Below are 26,628 nucleotides of genomic sequence, written 5' to 3' on the forward strand. Positions count from 1 at the left end.
GCTTCCCCGGGTCAGTGAAAACTTTCAAAAGAGAAATGAATGAACTTACCAGGTTGCCCTATCTCTTCACATTTCTTCCTCCAAGCTCGGTCCTTTATATTCCTGTCTCGGTTCAGAAAGCAGCTGGTGTCGTACGGCTCCGGGTTGTTTGCTACAGCGTTGATTAGCCTTCCTTCCATTGAAGTATGAAAGGCTTTGGCTGGACCTGCCCCTTTGACCTAGGTCACAGCCACGTCACCAGGCTCCTGATTGGTTGTCGCGGCGCGATTTGACGCTGGAGTTCAGATTTTTCCAACTCTAGCGGTAGACGCGTAACGCGCTTATGCACAAAATGCAACACAAAAACTCACGCGCGTGTTTTTTTTCGCGAGTCAAACGCTCCAAACGCGCTAGACTGACGCGCGTTTCAGGCGTTTTGGCGTTTTCGCGACGCAAATCTGCTTCCAAATTTTCGCGGGAGCCGCAATCGCAGGTCATCGCGCTTTTCCATTGACTTTACATGTAAACCTGACGCTCTGGCCGCCTCTATCGCGTTCAGTGTGAACACACTGTAAGGCTACCTTCACACTGCAGGTGAAAGCGCATCAAATCCAACTTTTTTGTCCTTATGCGACCCATATCCGATCCGTATGACAGTGTGAACAGCACAAATCCGATATTTTCAAATCCGACCTGGGTCACTTTGGTACTGAATCCGATACATATCTGATGTTTTAGAAAGCGATTGCTGTTTGAACGGTCATGTCACATTAAATCTGTCTTTTACGTCACTTACACAAGACAGACTCCAATTATCAGCGTGGGAGAAGCGCCCGAGAAGACATCGTGAACGCTTCCTGGCCATCCCATGTAGATGTTAGTGAAACTGGTGAAACTGTTAGGAAGACAACTTTGGAGAAACGTGAACATTTTATTTGTACTGTACAGTGGCTTGCAAAAGTATTCGGCCCCCTTGAACTTTCCCACATTTTGTCACATCACAGCCACAAACATGAATCAATGTTATTGGAATTCCACGTGAAAGACCAATACAAAGTGGTGTACACGTGAGAAGTGGAACGAAAATCATACATGATTCCAAACATTTTTTACAAATAAATAACTGCAAAGTGGGATGTGTGTAATTATTCAGCCCCCTTTGGTCTGAGTGCAGTCAGTTGCCCATAGACATTGCCTGATGAGTGCTAATGACTAAATAGAGTGCACCTGTGTGTAATCTAATGTCAGTACAAATACAGTTGCTCTGTGACGGCCTCAGAGGTTGTCTAAGAGAATAATGGGAGCAACAACACCATGAAGTCCAAAGAACACACCAGACAGGTCAGGGATAAAGTTATTGAGAAATTTAAAGCAGGCTTAGGCTACAAAAAGATTTCCCAAGCCTTGAACATCCCACGGAGCACTGTTCAAGCCATCATTCAGAAATGGAAGGAGTATGGCACAACTGTAAACCTACCAAGACAAGGTCGTCCACCTAAACTCACAGGCCGAACAAGGAGAGCGCTGATCAGAAATGCAGCCAAGAGGCCCATGGTGACTCTGGACGAGCTGCAGAGATCTACAGCTCAGGTGGGGGAATCTGTCCATAGGACAACTATTAGTCGTGCACTGCACAAAGTTGGCATTTATGGAAGAGTGGCAAGAAGAAAGGCATTGTTAACAGAAAACCATAAGAAGTCCCGTTTGCAGTTTGCCACAGGCCATGTGGGGGACACAGCAAACATGTGGAAGAAGGTGCTCTGGTCAGATGAGACCGAAATGGAACTTTTTGGCCAAAATGCAAAACGCTATGTGTGGCAGAAAACACTGCACATCACTCTGAACACACCATCCCCACTGTCAAATATGGTGGTGGCAGCATCATGCTCTGGGGGTGCTTCTCTTCAGCAGGGACAGGGAAGCTGGTCAGAGTTGATGGGAAGATGGATGGAGCCAAATACAGGGCAATCTTGGAAGAAAACCTCTTGGAGTCTGCAAAAGACTTGAGACTGGGGCGGAGGTTCACCTTCCAGCAGGACAACGACCCTAAACATAAAGCCAGGGCAACAATGGAACGGTTTAAAACAAAACATATCCATGTGTTAGAGTGGCCCAGTCAAAGTCCAGATCTAAATCCAATCGAGAATCTGTGGCAAGATCTGAAAACTGCTGTTCACAAACGCTGTCCATCTAATCTGACTGAGCTGGAGCTGTTTTGCAAAGAAGAATGGGCAAGGATTTCAGATGTGCAAAGCTGGTAGAGACATACCCTTTTGTGAGTGTGGACGCTTCCTCTCTTTGCTCTTTAAATGCTTTGCTTCTTTTATTGATTTTTATTGATTTTTATGCTGATTTTTTTTCCCTTTTTACTGTATGAGCTTACGTGTGATAGCTTCTGGACACTTATAGATCATTAGGACTAAAGCATTCTTAACAGAAACAGCAACATTTTTATAGTTACCGTATCTTCAGCGCTCCGTGTGTCTGTGGCCTACACACAGCTGAAGCCTGATTACAGCATCTGGGCACCAAGCAGCCTCAATAGCCTGGAAAGGTTCTAGCCGCTAGGCTAACTAGCAACAAGATGCCTTCCCTCTCCACAGATGACTACCACAGCCTCCTGCAGAAGATTGCAGTACTGGAGACAAAAATTCATCGCTTAGAAGTAAATGTGGAGGTAAATGGACTGTGTGGAAATGAAACAACCTTGCCTTTGATTCAAAACAATGGCGATGAGCAAGCTAGTACACAGCTAAGGAGCACAGATAACATGACCAAGAAAGTAGACTCTGTGCATTATAATAAATCCTCAAGCGATAATCCCCCCTTTGGACTGTCTTGGTGCAAAACCAAGACATAAATCATGTCTCCTGGAAGGGGGAGGACGTATCACAGGCAGAGCACAGCGAGCTGAAATCTCTGAAACCGACTGGCCTTCACTTCCTACGAGACAGAGAAGCTCTTCTACCCCTGTATACGGGAGGAAACAGGACTGGACAACCGTGAATAGGAAGGTTAACAACAAACCTCCAAAACAACTGAATGTGAAACTGCAGAACAGATTTGCTCCCCTATCAAAGGACCCTGGATCTATATCGGACAACCATCCATCTAAAAGTAGCGAAGTAAGGTCTGAAAATCTGTTGAAAATCAAAAGGCCACAGGGAAAGCTAAAGGCTAGGCCTGAAACTCTGATTGTGGGTGACTCTGCCGTAAAGGATCTACAGAAGATGTGCGGTAAGAACACTAAAGTCCTCTGCTTTCCTAAGGATAGGGTCAACAACCTGAAGGAGAGAATTCTTCAGATTGCAGATGAATATCCAACTGTGACAAACATTGTTCTGCATACAGGGTCAAATGATGTGTCCAAACAACAGTCGGAGGTTCTGAAACGGGACTTTACTGGATTATTAAATACTGTAAACTCTCTCAATGCAGCTGTATTCATCAGTGGGCCTGTACCGCCCGTCAGAGGAGGAGACGAGAGATTCAGCAGGTTGTTTGCACTGAATAAATGGCTCATATCAGCATGTACTGACCACTCAGTGCATTATATCAACAATTTTAATATTTTTTGGGAACGCAGGCATCTGTTTAAAGCAAATGGATTTATTTTAACAAGTCAGGGGTGAAACTGTTCACCTCCAACTTGTTTTATTCCATACGTCATCCATCTGTGCTTGGTGCCAAGGCTGAGATAAACGAGGAGTTATCTCATAAAGAGGAACAAACAGTACTCCAAGAACAGACAAAGCCCAGCAGAAACCTTGAGGAGGAGCTCCATCTGCCCCCACCCGGGAAGAGCTTCAGAAAGGAGAAACATCAGCAAGAAGAGGGGTCCCTATTTGCCTCCAACTCTCTCAACAACACCAACGACCAGGACCAGGGACCACGACCTTCCCCAGTCCCCCAAACCCCTGACAGGCTATCACCCTCCTCCCCCTCCCTTTCTTCCTCCTCCCCACACCTGAAATTCACTGAGGAGATGATGGAGCGAGTCAATGCTGGGCTCAGATCTACCCCCCGGCCCAATCCCTTTTTGTCCCCCATAAGCCCCCCACCAGAGCAGCCAAAGGTTCGCCATCGAGCCCCACCCTCAACAGAGCAATCGAAGTTACATTGCCCAGCCTCGCCCCCCTTAGTCCCTCCTTACCACCTTCATGCTCTGTCTCCACAGTCTGATGTGTGATGTGTGGAGGGTCCAGGCTGTGAGGATTATGGCAGTGGTGACTTTTCCCAGGAGAAGCTGGGACACTGTTTACTAGAAGGTTTTAAAATTTCTGTACTTTTAGGTGACAGAAGGAGACATGCGGCCTGGTCAAAACACAGAGAGCTGCACTCTAAAAGATCTTTAAATATAGTAAACATAGCTTGTGTGCCACAGACTGCTCCCAAACACGAGGGGGTAAATAATACCTCTAAAACACTTAAGTTGGCTTTATTAAACGTTAGATCTTTAGCTGGGAAAACATTTTTAATTAATGATTTAATCACTGAGCACAGCCTTGATTTTATGTTTTTAACTGAAACTTGGTTGGACCAAAGTAACAGTGGAGCTGTTCTCATCGAGTCGACCCCTCCTAACTACAGTTTTATCAGTGAGGCCAGGGTGAGCAGGAGAGGAGGAGGGGCTGCTGTCTTATTTAATGAATCATTTCAATGTAAGCAGCTATCTCCTGGAAGTTTTCAGTCTTTTGAATATGTGGCTTCACAGCTGAAGGCCCCATCCAAAGTTGTGTTTCTTAATGTTTACAGGCCTCCCAAATACTGCACAGACTTTTTTAATGACCTCAGTGAACTGCTGTCTGTGATCTGTGTTGATTTCGGCTGTGTAATTATTGTTGGGGATTTTAACATCCATGTGGACAACCCTCAGGACAAAGGGACTAAAGACCTGAGTAACACTCTGGGCAACTTTGGGCTGACTCAGCATGTAACAGAGGCCACACATAACAGAGGACACACTCTTGACCTACTGATCTCCAAGGGCCTGAGCATTTCAAAGGTTACTGTGTCTGATGTGGGCCTGTCTGATCATTACTGTGTTTTCTTTGAAAGTAAAATTTCAACCAACACAAATATATCAACAGCAGTGATCACAAAACGGTGGATAACTGAATACAGTAATGAGATCTTTAACCAGGTCTTCCCCTTAACACCTGGCCTGTCCATAGGTTCAGTCAATGAGCTCGTCACTAGCTTCAATGCTAAAATGTTAAATGTAATTGACACTATTGCTCCCATTAAGGTGAAGGTTATCTCTGGAAGGAAGAAGTCTCCATGGAGAAACTCCACACTGGTGAAAAATGAAAAAAGAGAGTGTAGGAAAGCTGAGCGCAGATGGAGAAAAACAAACCTCCAGGTTCATTATGACATCTATAAAGAGAAACTTCGCAATTATAATTTACAACTGAGGAGTGCAAGGAGGTCTTACTTCTCTGACATCATCACCAAAAACAGTCATAACGCTCGGGTCTTATTCTCTACAGTTGACAGGCTAACAAACCCTCCTGTGTCAGTGGGAGCTGAACTTCGACCATGGCCTGCAATGACTTTGCCAAATTCTTCACAGAAAAAATCCAAAAGATTAGACAAGCAATTGGTACATCAACAGCAGATCCAGAATATGTACTGTGTCCACCGAAAAACTGTTTAAACACCATGAAACAGTTTCACCCTATTAACAGCAAAGACCTGGAGGACATCTTAGGTCAACTGAACTCCTCCTCTTGCTGTTTAGATGTCCTGCCAACAAGTTTTTTCAAAAAGGTCTCAAAGACTTTGGAGTCAGACCTGTTACAGATCGTCAGCTTTTCTTTATTATCAGGTGTGTTTCCAGAACCACTAAAAACTGCTGTAATTAAACCTATACTGAAAAAGGACAATCTTGACAAGACACAAATGAACAACTACAGGCCGATCTCAAATCTCCCATTTTTAAGTAAGATCATTGAGAAAGCAGTTTCTCAACAGCTCAATTACTTCTTAACACAAAATAACTGCTATGATGCCTTCCAGTCAGGTTTTAGACAGAACCACAGCACTGAAACCGCTCTGACCAAAGTGTTTAATGACATATCAAATCAAATCAAATCAAATCACTTTTATTGTCACATCACATGTGCAGGTACACTGGTACAGTACATGTGAGGGAAATTCTTGTGTGCGAGCTTCACAAGCAACAGAGTTGTGCAAAATACAATAACGTAAAACAAGCAAAATATAAGAATGGCTAAATCTGAAACTAATAAATATATGTACAATATATAATAGTATATGCATTACTGGATGTGTATACTAAATATGTTTTTCTACGTGTGTGTGTGTGTATACATATTTTACAAATTAAATAGAGTAAAAATAAAATAAAATATATAAAAATATACAGAGTTGAGACATGTGCAAAACAGTGGCATTACTGTACAGTATGGAGTGCATAATGTTGAAGTTCAAGTAGTGAAGGTGAGGTGTCTATGACGTGTTCAGCAGTCTGATGGCCTGATGGAAAAAGCTGTCTCTTAGTCTGCTGGTACGGGACCGGATGCTGCAGAACCTCCTTCCTGATGGAAGTAGTCTGAACAGTTTATGGCTGGGGTGACTGGAGTCCTTGATGATCCTCCACGCTTTCCTCAGGCACCGCTTCCTGTAGATGTCTTGGAGGGAGGGAAGCTCACCTCCAATTATCCGTTCAGAGCACCGCACTACTCTCTGGAGAGCTTTGCGGTTGTAAGCGGTGCTGTTGCCGTACCAGGTGGTGATGCATCCAGTGAGGATGGTCTCAATGGCACAGCGATACAAGGTCCTGAGGATGCGGGGGCTCATGCCAAATCTTTTCAGTCTCCTGAGAAAGAAGAGGCGCTGCTGCGCCTTCTTCACTGTTTTGTTTATGTGTACTGACCACGTAAGATCCTCAGCCAGATGTACCCCAAGGAACCGGAAGCTGCTCACTCTCTCCACAGCAGCGCCGATGATGGTGATGGGGGTGTGTACTCCTCTGCACCTCCGGAAGTCCACTATCAACTCCTTTGTCTTTGCGACGTTGAGGGTGAGATGGTTGTCTTGACACCAGTGGGTCAGGGCGCTGACCTCCTCCCTGTAGGCCGTCTCATCACCGTTGGTGATAAGACCCACCACTGTAGTGTCGTCCGCAAACTTCACAATGATGTTGGAGTTGTTAGTGGCTGTGCAGTCATAGGTGTAGAGTGAGTACAGGAGAGGGCTCAGTACACACCCCTGTGGAGCACCAGTGTTCAGTGTGATGGGGGATGAGGTGATGCTACCCAGTCTGACCACTTGGCGTCTGTCAGACAGGAAGTTAAGGATCTAGCTGCAGAGGGAGCTGCTCAGTCCTAGATCCTGCAGTTTCCTGTCCAGCTTTGAGGGAACGATGGTATTGAATGCTGAGCTGAAATCTACAAACAGCATCCTCACATACGTGTCTCTCTTCTCCAGGTGTGACAGGACAGTGTGTAGTGTCAGGGCTATGGCATCATCAGTGGACCTGTTGTGGCGGTAGTACTGGGCGATATGGAAAAAATATTTATCACGATATGAATTATTTTATATCATGATAACGATATATATCACGATATACCACAATGTTTCCAGTTATTCTCTGAAAAGTTTGACAAATTTCATTCCTCACTTTTTTTACTCAACTTTATTTTGAAGAGACATTTAACGGAACTGTCACAATTGAGAAACATACATTTTAGTATAAATGTATCAAATGAAAACAGCTGTGGCCTTCACATTTTTTTTTCCAAAATGTACATTTAAAATGAATTGTCAAAATAAACTTAAAGTGCACAACAGTTTCAAGTTTCTGAGAAGAAATCTCAGATTTGCACAAAAGTTCAGCTATAAAAAATAAACAAATTATTTCTTAACTTTCTGAAATCTGTAACCTTGTACTGCAAAGTTTGCAAACCTATATAAAGTGACAAAAGTAAGCATCACGGTTGAACAGAACTCTGTTTAAGGCATTAACCATAAATTAAAGTGCAAACAGAAAATGGCTACTTTGCAGAAGTAGATATGTTACTGTTGAATTTACAGGTTGAGTGCAAGGAAGACTAGTTGGTCAACTGTGTTTGGCTTAAGACATGACCTCTTACATGTGATGATGTTCCCACTCGCACTGAAAGCCCTTTCAGATGAAGAACTAGTAGCAGGAATGCACAAGTACTTTCTGGCCAGCCTGGCCACCAATGGAAAGTTTGTCTCATGCTGCTTCCACCACTCCAGTGGGTCAGTCTCTGAGTCAGGTCCAGGTGTCTGAAGATACATGGAGAGCTCCAGTTCAATGGATGCTCTACTGGGTTGGGAGTGGGTGGTGGATTGACCTGCCTTTTTGAAGTAGCTACCCAAACTTTTCTTTTTCTTTGTGGGACGGGGAAGCTCTGGATCATCGTCAGCAGCTGGGGGTGAACTGGAGGCTGCTGCTGTTTGTGCACTTTCTGGTGCTGTTGCTCCCACCATGTCCACCAGCTCTGCTGCAGCTCTCATCTTTATGAACTCCACCCTCTCTTCCTTGATGTAGGCTGTCTTAAACCGTGGGTCAAGAAGTGTTGCCATGTCTAGGAGGTTGTTGGTGGCATGGTCATCATACTTTTCATTGAGGTACTTGAGGATACCGTCTTTGACTGCTTTTGTGAGCTCTGTGTCTCCATCCTTCTGACTGAGGATTTCGTTGTTGAAGAGGTGCAGAACTGGCTTCAGAAAAGATACGCTGACGTAACTCTCCCCTGACAAAGCGTCAGTAAACTCGAACAGTGGACCCAGTGCGTTGTTCAAGGACTCTAGCAATGCCACGTCTTGCCAGCTTGGCACCAGATGCCTTGTCTAAGTCAAATAGCAAAAAAGAAAGGGGAAAAAAAGGTTACTTTCATGAGGTGGTGAATCTAGGCTGCAAACATAATCAGAATCCAAAATGAAAAGAATCAATGTACAATGTTCAGTGGCTATGTCTCACCCTCTTGTCTGCAAGGAGAACCTGTGAAAGAGCTTTCTCCTGCTCCAGGAACCTCTCTATCATCATCTGCCGCGAGCCCCATCTTGTAGGGCTTTCAGTGATGAGCTGATGAGGAGGCAAGCCCAGCACTGCTTGCACCTTGGCCAATTCACGTTTTTTCTTCCATGACTTGGAGAAAGTACTCACCACCTTTTTACACACTCCAACTGCTCGTTCCACAGCCTGTTTTGTAGATACTGGTGTGAGAGCTTTTAGAGCATTCTCTGTTGAAATAAAACAAAAAAGTATGTTATAACATATTTTGACAGCAACTTTATTTTTTATCATAATGTATCACTTAAATTACTTATGAATTGATTTAATAATTAGATACTGTGAGCAGCTAGTATCACAATTCATTCTTTACTGTGACAGGAAAAAATATATATATGTATATATAAATAAAACTTGTTCAATAATGTTTTGTACATGGGCTGATCTAATTTAGATTTACTAATATTTTTGTTGCTACTATACTACTCTCAACACAATATTACACTAAGCCATTTTTAGATTGTTTTACACTAAACAATGGCTAGCTGTAGGCGGTGACCAAAGCATTGTAGCCGTTCCCACTGGTTCAGTTCCATTGCAGAGATGTTGTTAGTGGCGTTATCCGTGGTGACACAGACAAGGTGGCATTCTTGCAATCCCCATGACTCCAGTGTATCTCTTAGACCTAGACACATTAATTCTTAATTAGGAGTGACTCAGAATTACTACAGCCAGAACAGTATCTGAAATATTTGTTTTACTAACATGCATATCATATATGTTAGTAAAACTAGTGTGTGTGTGTGTGTGTGTGTGTGTATACATATATACACACATATATATATACACACATATATATTTATATATATATATGTATGTATATGTATGTGTGTATATATATATATATATGTGTATATGTGTGTGTATATGTATATATATATATGTGTGTGTGTGTGTGTGTATATATATATGTGTGTGTGTGTGTGTGTGTGTGTGTGTGTGTATATGTATATATATGTGTGTGTGTGTGTGTGTATATATGTATATGTATATATATATGTGTGTGTGTGTGTGTATATGTATATGTGTGTATATATATATATATATATATATATATATATATATTAGTACTACATGCACGTATATATGCACATAAAGTACTTTATGCACGGTTAAATATGTAGCAATGGCGGACTCATACCTTGGGCTAACATGCCTCCAGTGTGGTCTTCTGGAAAGTACGCAGTCTGTAAACAGCGAGCGCAGAGGGTCCAGTCTTTGTTAATGAACTGGATGGTTACGCTCATGTAGGGCTGTGTATCTCTGCTCGTCCATAGGTCAGTAGTCAAGGCATAATGCACGACACTGCAAACATCCTTCTCTACTTTGGCCCGGCATGCGTCATATAAGCGAGGCAACTCAACTTTACTGAAGTGCTTACGACCGGGCATGACGTACCTCGGATCAAGGACTTTGACGAGGTCACGAAAGCTGTCCTTCTCAACTACGTAAACAGGGGCCATGCCTTTACAAATGTAACGCGAGATGGCTTCTGTGATTTGTTTATGGCGCTGGGACGTTTTCTCATACGGCGTCCCTTGTGCGAAAGACTGCTGTATCTTCGGCTGGCTATAGTTTTTCTTTTCCAAAATTGCTCCCGTCGTTCCACAGCTTGGTTTAGCTCGGATTTTCTGGATTCTTGAGTATTCTTTTTCGTGGGCCTTCTGTAGGTGATAGAAGAGATTTGTTGTGTTGCCATCGGGCGCGGGAATAGTTTTATAGCATAGCTTGCAAATGGGCGTCTTCTGCTCCGTGTCAGTGCTGTTGAACCCAAAATGTAACCAAATCACAGATGTACCCCCTCTTTTCGGTAAAAGTGCTTCTTCTTGGGCTGCCTGTGTAGCTGTCTCTGCCTGTTGCATGTCCGGGCATGAAACTGCACCCTGTCGCGTGTCCATCGTTTAGAGTTTTGAGCATGTCGCAAATCCGGGTGCACGTAAAGCAGCACCATGTCGCAAAACCACAAGACGGAGTTTCTTTGTGGATATTTCTTCTCCGAAAAATATCATTTTTTATACTTCATTTTCTCTTGCATAAAGTTAGAGTATGAATAGTGACAAAACAACATTAATATATTTGCCCCCAGGCTATTTAATTTTATTTTTTATGTATTAATTTTTAAAATTACAAACGATAGAAACGATAGAAATGATAGAAGACAAATGGCACGATAGACACTTTTCTATCGTCCACACGATATATATCGTCATATCGCCCAGCACTATGTGGCGGTATGCAAACTGTAGAGGGTCCAGTGAGTCGGGCAGTGCAAAGCAAACGAAGTCCCTGACCAGCTTCTCGAAGCATTTGCTCATGATGGGGGTCAGGGCTACAGGTCGCCAGTCGTTCAATGAGGAGATGGTGGAGGATTTGGGTACAGGGACGATGGTGGCCATTTTGAAGCAGGCTGGGACTACAGACAGAGAGAGGGAAAGGTTGAAGATGTGTGTAAACACTCCAGCCAGCTGAGCCGCGCATGACTTGAGGACACGGCCGGGAATCCCGTCCGGACCAGTAGCTTTGCACGCGTTCACCTTCCTGAAGCACTTCCGCACATCCTCCTCAGACACAGTGTGCGCACTGACGTCATCCGCAGTGCGCACACTGTCCGGTCTCATGGTGTTCGCTGTGTCGAATCTAGCGTAGAATACGTTTAGATCCCCACACAGAGAGGCCGTGGTCTGCGGTGTGCTGGTTTTCCCTCTAAAGTCTGCGATTATGTTTAGTCCCTGCCACATACTCCGAGGGTTGTCAAACTGTTGCTCCACCCTGTCCCTGTACTCACGTTTGGCTGCTTTGATCGTCTTCCGGAGTTGGTAATGTGCGTGTTTGTAGTCCTATGTGTTCGCGGAGGCAAAAGCGGTGCTCCGTGCCGCCAGTGCCGTGCGAACATCTCTGTTAATCCAGGGTTTTTGATTTGGGAAGGATTTAACTGCTCTGGATGGGATGACATCTTCCACGCATTTCCTGATAAATCCGCAGACTGAGTCTGTGTACTCATCAATGTCCCTAGCAGCCACGTGAAACATTTCCCAGTCAAAACAGTCCCGCAGCGTAGACTCCGATTGGTCCGTCCAACAGTGCACCGCCCTCCGGGTTGGAGCTTACTGTTTCAGCTTCTGCCTATAGGCGGGCAGAAGCAGGATGGAGCGGTGATCTGATTGGCCGAATGGGGCACGTGGGAGGGCTTTGTACGCATCCCGGAAAGAGGTGTAGCAGTGGTCAAGTAGCCGGTCTCCACGAGTGTTGAAATGGATGTGTTGGTGGAGTTTTGGTGAGACTTTCTTCAGGTTTCCCTTATTAAAGTCTCCGGCTGTGATAAACGCCACCTCTGGGTGTGCGGTTTCCTCACTGCTGATCGCGCTGTACAGTTCCCTGAGTGCTCGGTCAGTGTCGGCTTGTGGGGGAATGTAAACAGCCGTAATAATCACTGCTGTAAATTCCCTTGGTAGCCAGAATGGCCGGCACTTAATCATCAGGTACTCCAGGTCCGGTGAGCAGAAAGATTTGACCGGGTGCACGTTCGCATAATCACACCAGCTGTTGTTGATCATGAAACATACACCACCGCCTCTGCTTTTCCCAATAAGATCCTGTGACCTGTCCGCGCGGTGCACAGAGAACCCCGGTAGTTGTATTGCGGAGTCCGGTACCTTGTCCGATAGCCAGGTTTCTGTGAGGCAGATCACGCAGCAGTCCCGCATCTCTCGCTGGAATGAGATCCGTGCCCGAAGCTCGCACAGCTTGTTCTCCAGAGACTGCACATTAGCCAGTAATAAACTGGGTAACGGTGGTCTGTTAGTGCGCCGTCTCAGTCGAACCAGAACGCCAGATCTTCTCCCTCTGCGTCGGCGTTTACGGCCTCCAGGGACAGAGAACAAAGGCGTCTCAGGTGAGATGAATGGGGGGTCTGCAAACGGAGGGTCCGTGTTGCAAAACTTGAACTCCGGAAAGTGATAAGAAAGACCGTCTTTTATGTCCAGTAAGGTTTGTCGGTCGTACACCAGGAGACGTGCTACTCGTGAAAAAATAAAGGAAAAGTAAAATTAAACACAGAAAACAGCTGTTGCTTGGGGGAGCTCGCGACGAGGCTGCCATACTCGGCGCCATCTTAAATACTATATTCTGAAGATCTGTCTGATTACAGACAGTGGAAAAATGTCAGTCTTAGTTTTACTGGATCTCAGTGCAGCATTTGATACAGTTGACCACAACATATTACTCAAACGACTGGAGAACTGGACAGGTCTTTCAGGAACTGTACTAAACTGGTTCAAAACATACTTAGAAAAGAGGAAATACTTTGTATCAATAGGTAACTTCACATCTGAGCAGACAAGTATCACATGTGGAGTTCCCCAAGGTTCCATCTTGGGACCCCTTCTGTTTAACATTTACATGCTCCCACTGGCACAGATTATAAAGAACAACAAAATAAACTATCACAGCTATGCAGATGACACACAAATATATATCACAATGTCACCAGGAGACCGAGGCCCTGTACAGGCTCTTGGTAAATGCACTGAGGAAATGAATGACTGGTTGTGCCACAATTTTCTCCAGCTAAACAAAAACAAAACTGAAGTAATAGTCTTTGGAGCCAAAGAAAAACGATTACAGGTCACCAGAGAACTTCAATCTATACACCTAAAAACCACCAACCAGGCGAGAAATTTGGGTGTAGTGATGGATGCAGACCTAAACTTAGAAAAACACATTAAGACAATAACAAAATCAGCTTACTATCACCTCAAGAATATTTCAAGGATAAAAGATCTGATGTCTCAACAGGACCTGGAAAAACTACTCCATGCATCTTTAGTAGGCTTGATTACTGTAACAGCATCTTTACAGGTCTACCTAAAAAATCAGTCAGACAACTACAGCTCATTCAGAACTCTGCTGCTCGAGTCCTCACTAAGACCAAAAAAGTGGACCACATCAGTCCAGCTCTGAGGTCTTTACACTGGCTGCCTGTCCGTCAGAGGATAGACTTTAAAGTTCTGATGCTGGTCTATAAAGCTCTGAATGGTTTGGGACCAAAATGCATCAGCGACCTCCTGACCCAGTATGAACCTTCCACATCCCTCAGGTCATCTGGATCCGGTCTTTTATCAGTTCCCAGAGTCAGAACCAAAAGCATTCAGCTTTTATGCTCCTTATATCTGGAACAAACTCCCATAAAGCCTCAGATCAGCTGAAACACTCAGTTTATTTAAATCCAGGTTGAAGACTCACCTGTCCTCAGCTGCATTGGAATAAAGCACCAAATCCACACTTTTAAGCTTAAATTTCAAAACTTACATTTTAACTACTTATTTTATCTACTGTTCTGATTTTATCTACTGTTTTTTTAATCAATTTTAAATCATGTTTTTTATTGTTTTTGTTTTTTATTGTCTCTGTAAAGCACTTTGAATCACCTCGTTGTTGAATTGTGCTATATAAATAAACTTGCCTTGCCTTGCCTTGCCTAAAAGACTGGCAGCTGTAATTGCAACAAAAGGTGGTTCTACAAAGTATTGACTCAGGGGGCTGAATAATTACGCACACCCCACTTTGCAGTTATTTGTTTGTAAGAAATGTTTGGAATCATGTATGATTTTTGTTCCACTTCTCACATGTACACCACTTTGTATTGGCCTTTCACATGGAATTCCAATAACATTGATTCATGTTTGTGGCTGTAATGTGACAAAATGTGGGAAAGTTCAAGGGGGTTGAATACTTTTGCAAGCCACTGTATAATCTGCAGATTCTGACAGAAATCTGCAACTATCCTTTGAAGCACCGCTCCTCTCTAAAACAACAATAAGGATAATTATTAGGCCATATGTAAATAACAAAATAACTTTAAAACTTAAAGCAAAATTGGGAAGTGTAAAGTCACAAGTCTGGGTCTAAACAGAGCGCGTTGTGTGTGCCATCTTCTTTTGCAGGCCGCTTTAAGGGTTCACACTAGAGTGCGATTGCTGTCACATTTTATTTGCAGTGTGAACAAGCAGACGAAAAAACTCCGATTGGATAAAAAAAAATCAGAATTGAGCATTAAGACCTGCAGTGTGAACGTAGCCTAAGACTCAGACTTGACACTGACACGATTGACCGGTGAGACGGGGCGAACACAGAAACAAGCAGAACTAAACTAGAAGGCACAGGAACCAGAACAGAGCTGCTCTGATTCTCATGTCTTTGTGTCTGATCTGTTAAACAGTCTGAGAGGTCACAAAGAGACCCAGCAGCTAAAGCTTGGATCATACTGGCTGCTGTTAATGAGACTCCATCAGGACAACACTGAACCACAGTGATGTTCATGGTGGCTCAGCTCCAGTCTGCCAGTCACAGGGTTGTGTTGACATGGTGCCTGTGTGTGTGGCTGCTGTCAGCTGTTACCTGTTCTGTTCATGGTCGCTTTGTTTCTTCTTCTCTTCTGGTTTATGACTTCCAGTCACTCCTAAATATCTGAGCTACTGTTGAAGAGCAGTCCTGACTGGACCCAGGATGTCAGGAATAATCAAATATCCCACCTGTGCTAGAGACCGTACCAATGTTCCTCCACCTCAGATACAGCTGATCATTTTGTTTGTTCTCATAGAAGCTTTAATCATCCCTTACTTTATCATAGATCCATTCACTCAGACAAATGACGAGTTACTTTCTTTTAATTCAACATGCTTGGAAATCCTTGATCCCATTGGTCCTCTCACAACCCGGAGTGTAAAACCTAAAACCCAGCCTTGGTTGAATGATGTTACCAGATCATTGGTTTTGTTTTGTTTTTTTGTTTTTTTTTTTGCCTGTCCCGTTTGGCTCTTTTACCATCAGAATTATTGTCTAAAGGTGAAGAAAGATGCCCAATGGATTTACTTTACCAAATTGACCATCCCAGCCTTGCTGTAATGGTCCATTTGATTCACCTTTTATTGTTTATTTTATTTTCACTTGCTGAATACTGGACAGACTTGACTGGGGGAAAGAAGGGGAGAAAGAAAGAGGGAGAAAAAAAAACAGCTGAGAAGAGGGACGGGGGAGAAGGGTTACCAGATCATTGTTAAACGATTAGAAGGCTGTAAGATCAGCAGAAACAATACGTATTTCTCCAAGATCATGTCTAATAACTGTCATATATTTTATTTAGTGTTATTAACTCAGCTGTAAAAAATTCCTACTGCTGCTCCTCTTGTAGCATCGCTGAGTCTCAGGAGAAAGTCAGACTGTGACACAAAGCAAACAAGTTGTACTTCTAAAGGGGAGCCGAATAATCATAATAATATGTTTTAGAAGCACCAAACAAACCCAAACTCTGGATCCTAATCCAGCAGAAATATTGTATGCTCTGTGTGAAGGACTGAGCCCAGATTCACTCAGTGATGTAGGATTGATCAACAGTTACACAAATGTTTATAGTTGCTGCACAAAGCAGTCACAGCAGGTACTGTCAGCAATGTTTCACCAAAGGCGATTCAGATGAAGTTACTTGAGCAGAAACTACTGGATCTTTATCCTGTGCTTGTTCTGATTCTTCATGGTTCCTCCACAGAGTGGACCAGCAGAGCTCAGAGGTTCCCAGTGGTCAGTCTGCCCAGCAGCATCAAACACAGCTGGACACCATATTTATGGTCTGTACATGTACAACAACTACTTTTACATCTATTCTGTTCACAGTCATCTCCATGCTGCTCTTTGTAGACCAGTGGATTGTCAGTAGGGCTGGGAAGTAACAAAGTACAAATACCTCATTACTTAAGTACAATTTTCTGGTATCTGTACTTGAGTAGGTTTTTTTTTCTGACTAGTTTTTTTTTTACTTACACTCCGTACATTTTTAAACAAACATCTGAACTTTCTATATTTCTTTAAAAATGGAAACGTCCTCCAAAGAACTACTTTTACTTTCTTACTTTGAGTACATGTCAGAGCCTGTACTTTTTTACTTTTACTTGATTAAAGAAGATTAAAGAAGTTGAATAAGTACTTCAACTTTTACTAAAGTAGTTTTTAATAGTAGTAGTTGTCCTTCTACATGAGTACACAAAGTCTTTCCCTTTTCTTAACTTTGCTGATTTTTACAATTGATTCAGTTCTGATTCACAAAGTCCCGATTCAATTCTTGATTTTATTTGTTTCAGTTCAATTTGACTCAGTCAGAAATATAATAATTATGATTATTTATCTTGAAATGTAACTCTCGAAAGAACCCTCTAAACCTTTTAAATTTAAAATATTTAATTACAACTATGAGACTTTCTCTGCAACTACAAACTCAGTGTAAACCATGTTATATCTAAAAACAAAGCTGAGACTTTATCAGAGGTGTGAGCATCACAGCAGAGGCCTTTGTGTCAAAGTAAGGAGGATAAAACAGAAAAACATGAAGGAGATTTTCCAGGCCTGGGTTTTTATAGCAGATAACCTTAAAAATATTCTGCAGTAGAACAAAAACTGAAGAAAACCATGAATCAGCATCTGAACATTACCTGATGTTGCTAAAGTGAAGCAGAGCAAAGTTACAGAGGTTTGATTAGAGACACAACTAAGTGTTTTGCATTTTAGATAATCTTAAAAAGTTTAAATTTCTTTGGCATTGAATGGCAGAAATGAGGCTTTCTTGTCGGAGGTCATTTTTGAAGAACAAAAACCAACGACCCACAGCACTGAACGGTAGACTCGTGGGTAATAAGCAAGCCAATAATGCGGAAAGCAGATTTTTAATGGTAAACACAGAGAGAGAGAGAGAGAGCTGTGGAGGAAGTGTGATTTTTATCGTGGTGGAAGCAAAACAGCAAAAGTAGGAGGGAATTAATGACGATTTTTATCAAACATGAAGCATAGTTCTGATCTTTTTTTGCTGCTGGTTCAGTCAATTTGGGTCAGAGTGATGAAACCTGCAGCATTAGAACCTGTAAGATGTCAGCTTTCAGCACCCAATGACATGTCCATGTACGTGACATCGGGTCAAAATTCGACGCTTTGTGTTTACATGTTTTGCAGAATACATTTACCTGCTTTTTAATCACTTACTCTTTTGGCTGTTGGCTGGTTGTTTAAATCGTTTTGTGAGCTATAAGCTGAGATTCTGGAGTTTCTGATAAAATACATTTTTATTTAAAACATTGATTTCAAGATTTATTTTGCATCACTTGAATTAAAATCAATTTGAATCAGCAAATCACTTTGAAACCCACTCCTAATTGTCAATGTTTCCAACATGGATCTGATGTTTGGCTCCATGATTTCAGTTTGAATTGCTCATTCACAAAGTATTCTGTTCCAGCTGCTGGAGGACAACATCATCACTTTTGTGAAGAACGAGCTGAAGAAGATCCAGAAGGTTCTGAGTCCAGATTACCCAGAATGCTTAGAGAGTCAGAGGGAGGATGATGATGTGGAGAGGAGGAGCAGCAGAGAGGCATTTGTGAAGATCACAGTGGACTTCCTGAGGAGAATGAAGAAGGAGGAGCTGGCTGACTGTCTCTATTGCAGTAAGAGGATTTCTATAAAGATTAAAGCTAACTGATGACTGGAAAAGTCAAAAAACAACCACTGTCGTCCTTCTGCGAGACTTCAACGCTCAAGTGGGCAACAACAGTGAGACCTGGAGGGGTGTGATTGGGAGGAACGGCATGTCGGATCTGAATCTGATTGGTATTTTGTTTTTGGACTTCTGTGCAAATCAGAGTTTGTCCTTAATGAACATCATGTTTTAACATATGGGTGTCCAAAAGTACACGTGGCATCAGAATGCCCTAGATTGCAGGTCGGTGATCGATTTTGTAATTGTATCACCAAACCTAAGGCCATATTTTCTGGACACTCGGGTAAAGAGAGGTGCTGAGCTGTCAACTGATCACCACCTGGTGGTGTGTTGGATCAGGTGGCAGGGGAAGATGCTGGACAGACCTGGCGCAACTAAACGTGAGCTGGAAACGCCTCGCAGAGGCCTCGGTGTCAATCACAATACCTCTGCCAGAGCTTCGACAGCATTCTGAGGGAGACTGGGGACATTGAGTCCGAATGAACCATGTTCAGCATCTCCATTTCTGAGGCCACTACACTGAGCTGTGGCCACAAGGTGGTTGCTGCCCATCGGATGTGGTTAGCCTGTGGGACTTTGGAGCAGTGATAGGCTCAGGCAGTGGCTGAAGCAAAAACTCGGGTGGGGCAGGAATTAGGAGAAGCCATAGAAAAATTCTTTTGGACTGCCTCAAAGAGATTCTGGCAAACCGTCAGGTGACTCAGGAGAGGAAAGCGGTGCTCTACCTGCAGTTTGTCTAGTAACGGTGGAGTGCTGCTGACTTTGACAGGAACATTGTCGGGCGGTGGAAAGAAACTGTCTTCCTCCTTCTGTAGAGTTGGCAGAGTCTGGGGATGGGGGGACGACTCACCTATCTGTGGGACAAGCTCACAGAGGCAGTTAAACAGCTGCTTGCTGGGAAAGCACCTCGGGTGGATGAGGTTTGCCCTGAGGTCCTGAAGGCTCTGGATGTTGTAGGGCTGTCTTGATTGACATGCCTCTACAGTTCTGCAAGGGGACTTCCTCGGGTCCTTCATGTTTAAGAAGGGGTATCCAAGGGTGTGTTCCAACTATATGGGGATCACACTCTTCAGCCTCCCTGGGAAAGTCTATGCCAGGATGCTGGAAAGGACAGTCCATCCAAACCTCAGATACAGGAGGAACAATGTGTTTTTTATCCAGGTCGTGGAACATTAGATCAGCTCTTTATCCTCTCAAGGATACTTGAGGGTGGACAGGTGTTTGCCCAACCAGTCTACATGTGTTTTGTGGACCTGGAGAAGGAATTCAACAGTGTCACTCTGAGTGATCTTTTGGGAGGTGCTTCGTGAGTATGGGGTGTCTGGTCCGTTGCTTCAGGCCATTCGATCCTCATACAACTGTTGCAGGAGCTTGGTTAGCATAGCCAGACTCGTTTCCGGTGGGTGATGATGTGGTTCTGCTGGCTTCATCAGGTGATGGCCTCCAGCTCGCATCGGAGCAGTTCGTGCCTGATTGTGAAGCTGTGGGAGTGAGAATCGGCACCTGCAAATCTGGAGCTATGGTCCATATCACTCCAGGACAGGGACGAGTTCCGAAGTGGAGTTCAAGTATCACGGGGTCTTGTTCACAAGTGACAGAGGAAAGGAGGGGGAGATGGACAGATGGATTGGTGCAGCGGCCGTAGTGATCCACACGCTGTACCGGTTCATTGTGGTGAAGAGAGAGGTGAGTTTAAATGACAAGCTCACAATTGTCGATCTACATCCCTACCCTGACCGATGTTCACAATCTGTGGATAGTGACCAAAAGAGCAAGACTGTAGATACGAGCAGCAAAAATGAGAGCTGCTGGCCTCTGCCTTAGGGATAACGTGACAAGTATGGCTGTCCAGGAGAAGCTTGGAGGAGAGCCACTGCTCCTCCACATGGTAATGAGCCAGTTGAGGATGTTCGGGTCTGACAAAGATGCCTCCTTGGCGCCTACTAAGTGAAGTGTTCTGGGCATGTCCCACCGAGGCACACCCAGGACACGGTGGAAAGATTATATCTCTTGGCTTGCCTGGGAGCACCTTGATGTTCCCCCAGACAAGCTGGAGGAGGTGGTCAGGATGAGGGCGGTCTGAGCTTCTCTGCCTAGGCTGCTGCCTCAGTGTCCCAGCCCTGGATAAGCAGAAGGATATGGATGGATGACTAGAACATTTGTTATTGTCTTAAGAGATGGACCAACATGTAGCCAAATATCGATGCTTTAAAAAAATGAGACGTAATGTTTTGCATTCTTTTTCCAGAACATTTTCCTACGGTATGTCAACGTAACCTTAAATCTGCACTGAAGAAGTTCCAGTGTGTGTTTGAGGGGATCGCTAAAGCAGGAAACCCAACCCTTCTGAATCAGATCTACACAGAGCTCTACATCACAGAGGGAGGGACTGCAGAGGTCAATGATGAACATGAGGTCAGACAGATTGAAACAGCATCCAGGAAACCAGACAGACCAGAAACAACCATCAGACAAGAAGACATCTTTAAAGCCTCACCTGGAAGAGATGAACCAATCAGAACAGTGCTGACAAAGGGAGTGGCTGGCATTGGGAAAACAGTCTTAACACAGAAATACACCCTGGACTGGGCTGAAGACAAAGCCAACCAGGACATCCAGTTCATATTTCCATTCACTTTCAGAGAGCTGAATGTGCTGAAAGAGGAAACGTTCAGCTTGGTGGAACTTGTTCATCACTTCTTTACTGAAACCAAAGAAGCAGGAATCTGCAGCTTTGAAGACTTCCAGGTTGTGTTCATCTTTGATGGTCTGGATGAGTGTCGACTTCCTCTGGACTTCCACAACACTACAATCCTAACTGACCCTAGAAAGTCCTCCTCAGTGGATGTGCTGCTGATAAACCTCATCAGGGGGAAACTGCTTCCCTCTGCTCACCTCTGGATAACCACACGACCTGCAGCAGTCAATCAGATCCCTCCTGACTGTGTTGTCAGGGTGACAGAGGTCAGAGGGTTCACTGACCCACAGAAGGAGGAGTACTTCAGGAAGAGATTCAGAGATGAGGAGCAGGCCAGCAGGATCATCTCCCACATCAAGACATCACGAAGCCTCCACATCATGTGCCACATCCCAGTCTTCTGCTGGATCACTGCTACAGTTCTGGAGGATGTGCTGGAAACCAGAGAGGGAGGACAGCTGCCCAAGACCCTGACTGAGATGTACATCCACTTCCTGGTGGTTCAGGCCAAAGTGAAGAACGTGAAGTATGATGGAGGAGCTGAGACAAATCCACACTGGAGTCCAGAGAGCAGGAAGATGATGGAGTCTCTGGGAAAACTGGCTTTTGATCAGCTGCAGAAAGGAAACCTGATCTTCTATGAATCAGACCTGACAGAGTGTGGCATCGATATCAGAGCAGCCTCAGTGTACTCAGGAGTGTTCACACAGATCTTTAAAGAGGAGAGAGGACTGTACCAGGACAAGGTGTTCTGCTTCATCCATCTGAGTGTTCAGGAGTTTCTGGCTGCTCTTCATGTCCATCTGACCTTCATCAAGTCTGGACTCAATCTGCTGGAACAACAACAAAAAACCTCCCAGAAGTCTGAAACAAGAGATTCTGCAGAGAAACTCTTCTACCAGAGTGCTGTGAACAAGGCCTTACAGAGTCCAAATGGACACCTGGACTTGTTCCTCCGCTTCCTCCTGGGTCTTTCACTGCAGACCAATCAGACTCTCCTACGAGGTCTACTGACAAAGACAGGAAGTAGCTCACAGACCAATCAGACTCTCCTACGAGGCCTGATGTCACAGACAGGAAGTATCTCAGGAATCACTCTGGCAACAGCCCAGTACATCAAGAAGAAGCTCAGTGAGAATCTGTCTGCAGAGAAAAGCATCAATCTGTTTCACTGTCTGAATGAACTGAATGATCGTTCTCTAGTGGAGGAGATCCAACAGTCCCTGAGATCAGGAAGTCTCTCCACAGATGAACTTTCTTCTGCTCAGTGGTCAGCTCTGGTCTTCATCTTACTGTCATCAGAAAAAGATCTGGATGTGTTTGACCTGCAGAAATACTCTGTTTCAGAGGAGGCTCTTCTGAGGCTGCTGCCAGTGGTCAAAGCTTCCAACAAGGCTGTGTAAGTAAATATGTGATCATACCCTATTTTGTAAAATGTTGATTCTGCTTAATAAGAAAGCAGGCGTGAACCATTAAAATACAGAAACGTTAGGTGCTAATAGGTCCTGTAAAACTGTTAAATATATTGCCTTTAATTATTTGTCATTAACTCTGTGATCATTTTAATGTTTAATAGCAACAGACTGTTTCAGAAACATTTGTTCCTATAACATTTATCAGTGAACCAACATATGGTGGGCTCATATTATTGTAACTAGTTGAAAACAAATATAAATAATCAAAAAAGATCTATAACATGTTTAGGCTCATCCAAAAAGCACGTTGAACAAACCAGTGTTATGTTATTTTACTCTTCTAAACTAAATGCACTACATCATAGGTCTGATCCTTCAGCAACCTCTTGCAGGGTTAAATAGCCTCAAGCTGTTCACTCTTGATCTTTCATTATTCAATTCTAATCTGCAGTCCGACTTTAACTACGGTTATGTGACAAATTATTCACCCAATTTCTGTTACATGTTTCAGCTGATCAAACAAATGTGTATTTTATTTAAAAAAAAACATTTAAACACAACATGCAGTTTTTAATATGATGATTATATATTAAAGGTACAATGGTATCCAAACCTACCTTTGGATTGCATTTATATAGCGCTTTTCAAGGCACCCAAAGCGCTTTACAATTCCAATATTCATTCACTCTCACATTCACACACTGGTGGAGGCAGACTGACAGAAGCGAGGCTGCCATATCGCGCCATCGGCCCCTCTGATAGTTGTGCCCCACACCACATGTTTTTGAAAAGCTAAGTTCAGTATTTCCTGCCAAAAAATATTTAACAAATGCATGAAAAAAAGAAAAACCCAAAATAATTAGGAGTAGGAAATGCTTTTCTACTGCGCTTTTGATGTCTTCCTCTGATTTTGTATTGTTAGTTTGTACCTGACCATAAATACAGTGTTTCTTTTATTTTTTCTTTTCTTACCTTTTCTTTTTTTTAAATCTGTTATGGCTGCCACAATTTCATCTAGTTTAAAGGAAAAGGTTGTTCCTTATATTGTGTTTTAAATGGCCACTGATTTGCCAGTTTGAATTTTTTATTGACTTTTTATTACAGCTGGGCTAGAAGTTTTTCAAAACTGTAGCAGAGCAGTTCAAAGAAGCTGCCATTAATAACACATTTTTTTCCTGCTGTCATCTTTGTTGACATTATGTTTTTATTCATCTAAAATGTGTTATTTTAGATAAAGGATTTACTACCAACAAGGTCCAGTATGTAATAAATAGGGATTACTTTGAACTGTATGTAATCACAAAAGCGACCAACAGTACTTTATGCACATGCCAGCAGGTACAAAGGTAGTTCCACTAAATCTACCAGCTCCTCACTGGTTTCAATTTAAATTTAAGGGAATGATGGTGTTTACCTAGCTGATTCCGCATGTTTTGTTTTGACTTTCTCCACATATAAATTGTGATTTATATATTCATAAATGTTAAAAACATGTTTTGTTTTTATTATTTCATGTGTATGTTATCAGTTTATTTATTTTATATGGTAAATGAATGTTTTTTTTTTTGTCTTGGTTGAATATATAAAGTAATTTAATCTAAGGGCAATTTGTTTTTTCAGACTGAGTGGCTGTAACCTGTCAGAGAGAAGCTGTGAAGCTCTGTCCTCAGTCCTTAGCTCCCAGTCCTCTAGTCTGAGAGAGCTGGACCTGAGTAACTCTGACCTGCAGGATTCAGGAGTGAAGCTTCTGTCTGCTGGACTAAAGAGTTCACAGTGTTCAGTGGAAACTCTCAGGTCAGGATTCAAACTTTTCCACAGATGATCATCTAAAATGTGAATTATATTATTGCATAAACAGGTAACCTTTATAGCACTTTAAAGTGAACCTTTACACTTGGATTATTAGACTCTGAATTACTGTCTAAATATTTTTATAGTCATGTGTTTGTTTAAAAAGATACCTAATGTCCTGTCCAATTTAGAGATTTAGTGCTACTTTGTGCCCTTAATATAAAAACGATTATTTCTGTAGGAATAAAATTTATTCGAGTTTGTCCAAATTACATGTTTTGGTGTCTATTGGGCATCAAGAAATTATTATGTATGGATTGTCAATGGGACCACTGTTATGTTCACCATCCACATCTTCTTCAGCTCTTCACATTTCTCTAACTTCTCATCTTCCTTTTTCCTGATGTTGTCATCACGTGTTATAACTACATCTGTCATTACATGCACCACTATGTCTGTTTGGTTAGCCATCACTAGTTTGTCCGTTTGAAGAGGCTGGGGGTTCATTTATCCCAAAGTTTGGAAAATCACAGTTACAGCTGCAAAATACACGCAAAAAATAATCTTGCTTAAAAAATTTAATAATAAATGGCACAAAACAAGACTGCTCTGAAAGATAAAAAGATACACAAAAGAAGGACTCTAATTAAATACAAATAGAAACCAACTCTACCAGTGAAAGGTTCATAGAAAACATTTTAATAAAGATGAAAACTGTCAAATAAAAAATGTCAATACTGTTGTGAAGTGGTTAGCACTGTTAAAATGTTTGTTTTAACAACAGCATTAAATTAGATTATCTGGATATTTAACATTTGAAAAGGTGTTGTAGGAAATGCAGGTGCAGTGAATGATTAAATTATATTCACTGCGATATCCTGGGAATTCATTGGTTAGATTCAACATATTGTGTTCAAAAAGCTAAGACTGGATATAATCGTATAGATTCCAGCTGTTGGATATAATTCTGCAGATTACATAAGATGTAAGATGACCATCATGTAAAAGTAAACCTACACAGATTTGATGTTTTTCTATTTCCAGGTCAGAATGAATGTGTGCACATATGTAATTAAAACAAATGAACTTAGAATCAGTAACACCATATTCAGTCTTTATTAACTTGGCAGAGGGCAGTAATTCAAGGACTGACTGGACTGACAGCACTCATTATAATCATTCCCTCTCAGTTCTGTTAAATCTGAGTATCATGAAGTAATGTGGTAACTGTGGACTGATGACACTGTGTTTACAGACAGCATTTGAATCATATTATGAAGGCTGTATATTGGAGCCATTGTAGATCTATCGGTGTATAAATGTAACAGAACTTGGTGGTGATGCTAACAGTGCTAGCTGCTTCAGCCTTTATTTGCACATTATAAGCACATTTAGTTTTTTTATAAACAGAATATAAAACAGCTAGTACTGGTGGGACTTTATATTTTCACAAGCTAACATGAGCCAATCAGTGAAAAGTGTAGCCATGTGAGTTGTATGTTGCTGTGAGAAGAGTGGGGCTACATGCAAACTCCACACAGAAAGACCCCAGCCTGATGGTGGAATTAAACTCCGGACCATCTTGCTGTACGGCAGCAGTGCTAACCACTGTGATGCTGTGCTGATTAAAATATCAAATAATTTATTACATTTATTTGTTACATTAGACATTAATAATTGATTAATTGATTATTAATAATCAATTAATCAATTATTAATGTCTAAATAAGGATGATAGTGTGACCTGTGTGGGTTCTCTTCAGGTACTCTGCTTCCTCCCACAGTTCAAAAACATGCATGCTGGGTGAACTGGAGATGTGTGATTGTGAGCATAAATGTTTGTCTGTCTCTGTCTAGCTCTGTTTCTACCTGGCTACATCACCGTGGTTACTGATGCTAAACCTATAACCTGGTCTGGAGCAGGTTACGTTCAGAGTTTGTGTTTAAAATCGACTGAAGTGCCTCGTTTTCACTGATTCTTTTATTTACAGAAAGCTTTAAGTGTGATATAGATTCAGTCATATCTGAGGCCCAGCTGTAAAGTCACAGCAGTCACACTGTATGTGTCTCATTGTCACTGGAGTTTAGGCTCCATGCATCCTGCTGGTGCTGCAGAAAAAGTAGAAATGTTTCTGTTTGG

General features: G+C 42.7%; 2 protein-coding genes across 2 annotated transcripts in view; one reads left to right on the forward strand and one right to left on the reverse strand.

The window, feature by feature from the left end:
• The window catches only part of LOC134622284 (NACHT, LRR and PYD domains-containing protein 12-like), a 1,346,881-nt gene that overhangs the window by 344,333 nt on the left and 975,920 nt on the right, over positions 1-26,628 (reverse strand). The window lies entirely within an intron of this gene.
• Positions 1-26,628, forward strand: part of LOC134624399 (uncharacterized) — a 342,378-nt gene that overhangs the window by 5,368 nt on the left and 310,382 nt on the right. The window contains exons 4-7 of the mRNA XM_065470000.1: positions 16,590-16,668; positions 18,324-18,531; positions 20,833-22,681; positions 24,318-24,491. Of these exons, the coding sequence (XP_065326072.1) occupies positions 16,590-16,668; positions 18,324-18,531; positions 20,833-22,681; positions 24,318-24,491 (2,310 nt within the window). The remainder of the gene's footprint in view (positions 1-16,589; positions 16,669-18,323; positions 18,532-20,832; positions 22,682-24,317; positions 24,492-26,628) is intronic.

The sequence above is a fragment of the Pelmatolapia mariae genome, linkage group LG3_W (genome assembly GCF_036321145.2).
Source record: "Pelmatolapia mariae isolate MD_Pm_ZW linkage group LG3_W, Pm_UMD_F_2, whole genome shotgun sequence".
NCBI lineage: Eukaryota > Metazoa > Chordata > Actinopteri > Cichliformes > Cichlidae > Pelmatolapia > Pelmatolapia mariae.